The 3526-nt window shown below is 42.3% G+C and overlaps 1 protein-coding gene across 1 annotated transcript; it reads right to left on the bottom strand.

The window, feature by feature from the left end:
* Positions 1-325: 325 nt before the first annotated feature.
* Positions 326-829, bottom strand: LOC142175280 (uncharacterized). Its single transcript, XM_075241865.1, has one exon. The coding sequence runs from the start codon at positions 827-829 to the stop codon at positions 326-328; it is 504 nt and encodes a 167-aa protein (XP_075097966.1).
* Between the last annotated feature and the right edge of the window lie 2697 nt (positions 830-3526).

The raw sequence follows: 3526 nt of genomic DNA, 5'->3' as shown, positions 1-3526 counted from the left end.
TGAATACCATATGCAAGTCCTTCTTCTTTTTCCTATACTGCTCTACCAATTTCCCCACTAGTGAATAGCTTCCATAGTTGATCGACACGTCATGAATCCGAACTAGTTCTCAAAAATAGACACACTCCTCATCACCCTAAATTCCACCACCCTCTCCCAAACTTTCAAAGTGTGACTCAACAACTTTATAGCCCTTATAGTAAGCCCCACCAAACCTGCTCAGCCTGCGTTCTTCTAAAATTCCACTAGGATTTCGCATGGCCCAATTGCTCTACTCCTACTCATCGTACTCATTGCCCCCTCAACTTCCTCAACCTTAATACGCCTAATACCCAAAATCACACCAACTCTCAAAGTGCTCCAACTCATCTAGCACATCATTTAATAGTTTATGAAAGTATGTATGCCATTTTTGTTTAGTAGATGCCTCTTCCATCAGTACTTTTCCATCCTCGTCTTTGATACACTTTACTTGGTCCAAGTCACGGGCCTTCCTCTCCCTCACCTTGTCCAAACGGTATAACTTCTTGTCCCTGCCTTTTCCCCTAAGTTCATCGTATAAACATCCAAATGCAGTAGTCTTAGTCATCATAACCGCTAAATTCGGCTCTTTCTTTGCCTTCTTATAACACTCCTGGTTCGTCCTCTTTTCCTCCTCGTCTATGCTTTCCACTAGCTTTATAGAAGCCATTTTCTTGACTTTCACTTTACCTTGGACCTCTCTATTCCACCACAAGTCCCCTTTATGTCCCCTAGAGTAACCTTTTGTGACCCCTAAGACCTCTCTAACACCTTCCCTAATGCAATTTGTTGTTGTAATCCTCATCATAGTCGCATCCACTACTCTCCAAGTCCTCGTGGCCATAAAAGTTCCCCCAACTCCTAAGCTTTGTCTTTATTCAAGTTTCCTCAGTTGATCTTAGGTTGAGTGCACATCGATGTCTTCATCCTTTTCCTATTAATCACCGGATCCATTATCAAGAGTCTATATTGGGTCCTGAGGTTCTCACTTGGGATGACCTTGCAATCTGTGCATATACTCGATCACACATCCTGCAGAGAAAGTAATCAATCTCATTCCTAGCCACCATATTCGAGATGGTGACCAAATGCTCCTCCCTCATAGGAAAACTCGAGTTAGCTATTACCAAATCAAAAGCTCTATCGCGATCCAACATCAAAGTTTCTCCTTCGTATCTAACTCCAAAATCGAAGCCGCCATCCACATCGTCATAATCCCGGGAGATGGTCCCGAGGTGGCCATTGAAATCTCCTCCTATGAATAGCTTCTCGGAAGATGGAATACCATGCACCACCTCGTCCAAATCCTCCCAGAAATGTCGGTTGACCTCCTTATCCAAGCCCCCTTGAGGTGCGCAAGCACTAATAACGTTGAAAGTAAGCCTTCTAAGAACCAGTTTAATAGCCATCAACCTATAGTCCACCCTTCTAACCTCGACCATTAGCTCCCTGATGTCCCCCGTCAACTAAAATACCTACCTCGTTCTTGCCTCTAGCGCCTCCTGAGTACCACAATTTAAACTCGTCTACATCTCGTGCCTTAGTACCCACACATCTAGTCTCCTGAACACATGCTATGTTGATATTCCTATTCTGTAGAATCTTACCTAATTCTATATATTTCCCCGTCAATGTCCCTATGTTCCAAGACCCAACTCTCAGCCTAGAGGCTCCGTTATCCCCCTTCCAACCCTTGTCCCCCCACCCCACCCCACCCGATGACATGACCTTACTCTCCCATCATTCACCACAACCACTATAGTCTAAGGGGTACTAAGTAATCACTACTTCTAAACTAGCAAAGAGCTAAAACAAAGAAAAATAATCCAAGAATTCGAAAACTTAAAAACTCAAAGGCACCAATATGAGAACAGTAAAGCAAGCAAGTACTAGAGCAATTAATCTACCTCATTTCTAATCTACCACTATTCAAGCAGAGAGCTAAAATAATATACACTATAATTTAAAACTAAAAGACACTAATTTACAAGTATAGAAAAGCAAGCAAGTGTTGTCTAACTAGAGAAATTAATCCAACTACTGTAGCAGGCGAGGCAACCAGAAACTGAAAGATGTATTAAACATAACCAAAGATTGCCGGTGAGGTAACATGAAAGAAAGGTATCACAATAATCATTAATGAAAGATATGCACACAAATATAATTGAGCGAAATAGGAAATAACGATTCAAGCAAGACGAAACCTAGATTATATTCAGAGATGTATGAATGCGCTTTTGTAACCACCCTAGCGGTTTATTTGAGAGTTGTAGCCCCATTCTCCCATTTACTGCTAATTTTGAACTTTATAGATGTTATGTGACTTATTGGGGTAGTCTGTTTGGGTCCGGTGAGATTTCAGAATGAAATGAGACACTTAGTCTCAAGGTTAAAAGCTTAAATTGAAATGATTGACCGGATGTTGATCTTTAATCAAATGACTTCGTAATGGAATTTTTATAGTTTCGTTAGCTCCATTAGGTGATTTTGAACTTAGGAGCGTGTCCAGATTGTGATTTGAAGGTCCGTAGTGGAATAAGGCTTGATCGGGAGTGGACTTTTGATATCGGGGTCGGATTTCGATTTCGGAAGTTGAAGTAGGTCGTAATGTCAAATGTGACTTGTGACTTGTGTGCAAAATTTGGGGTCAATCGGACGTGATTTGATAGGTTTCGGCATCTTTGTAGAAATTGGAAGTTCAAAATTCATTAGGCTTGAATCTATGTGTGATTTATGTTTTTGATGTTGTTCGGGGTTATTTGAGGGCTCGACTAAGTTCGTATCATGTTTTAGGACTCGTTTGTATGTTTGTTTGAGGTACCGGGGGCCTCGGGTTGATTTTGGATGGTTATCAAACCGATTTGAAGTTTGAGGGAATACTGAAGCTCATCAGCTTCTGGTGCAATCGCACCTGCGGAGTGGAGATCACCGGTGCGTTCTCGCATAAGAGAGAAGGGAGTCGCAAAAGCGACCAGGGAGGAAGTGAGCAGAGGTCACAGGTGCGAGGTTATTTCCGTACCTACGTGGTCATAAATGCGGCATTAAGGGCACAGAAATGAAGGGCTCGCAGGTGCGATGAGGAGTTCCGCACTTGCGGTTGTGCAGATGCGAGGCGAGAACCCCAGAAGCGGAGGCCTAACTCCAGTGGTTCACCGCAGAAGCAAAATTTTGTTCGCTTCTGCGACACCGCAGATGCGGTTTAAGTGTCCGCAGAAGCGGAAATGCTGGACAGAAAGTTAAATTCAAGGGTTCACGATTTTTGCTTCCTTTCAAACATTTCAAGCACGGTTTAGGCAATTGTTGAGAGGGTTTTCAAGCAGATTCTTGAGGTAAGTCCCTTGTACTCATTTCTTTATTAATAATCTTGCTTCCCCATTGATTTTCCCACCTAGTTGGTGTATATTTATGGTGTAAATTGGAAGTTTTGGTGCTAGGGATTTGGAGAGTTTGATTTGAGGATTTGGGTGATGATGTGGTGTCGAATTTTGATAAATTTGGTATGGTT

The sequence above is a fragment of the Nicotiana tabacum genome, chromosome 21 (genome assembly GCF_000715075.1).
Source record: "Nicotiana tabacum cultivar K326 chromosome 21, ASM71507v2, whole genome shotgun sequence".
NCBI classification, from domain to species: domain Eukaryota; kingdom Viridiplantae; phylum Streptophyta; class Magnoliopsida; order Solanales; family Solanaceae; genus Nicotiana; species Nicotiana tabacum.
This window is presented reverse-complemented; position numbering and strand designations above follow the sequence as displayed.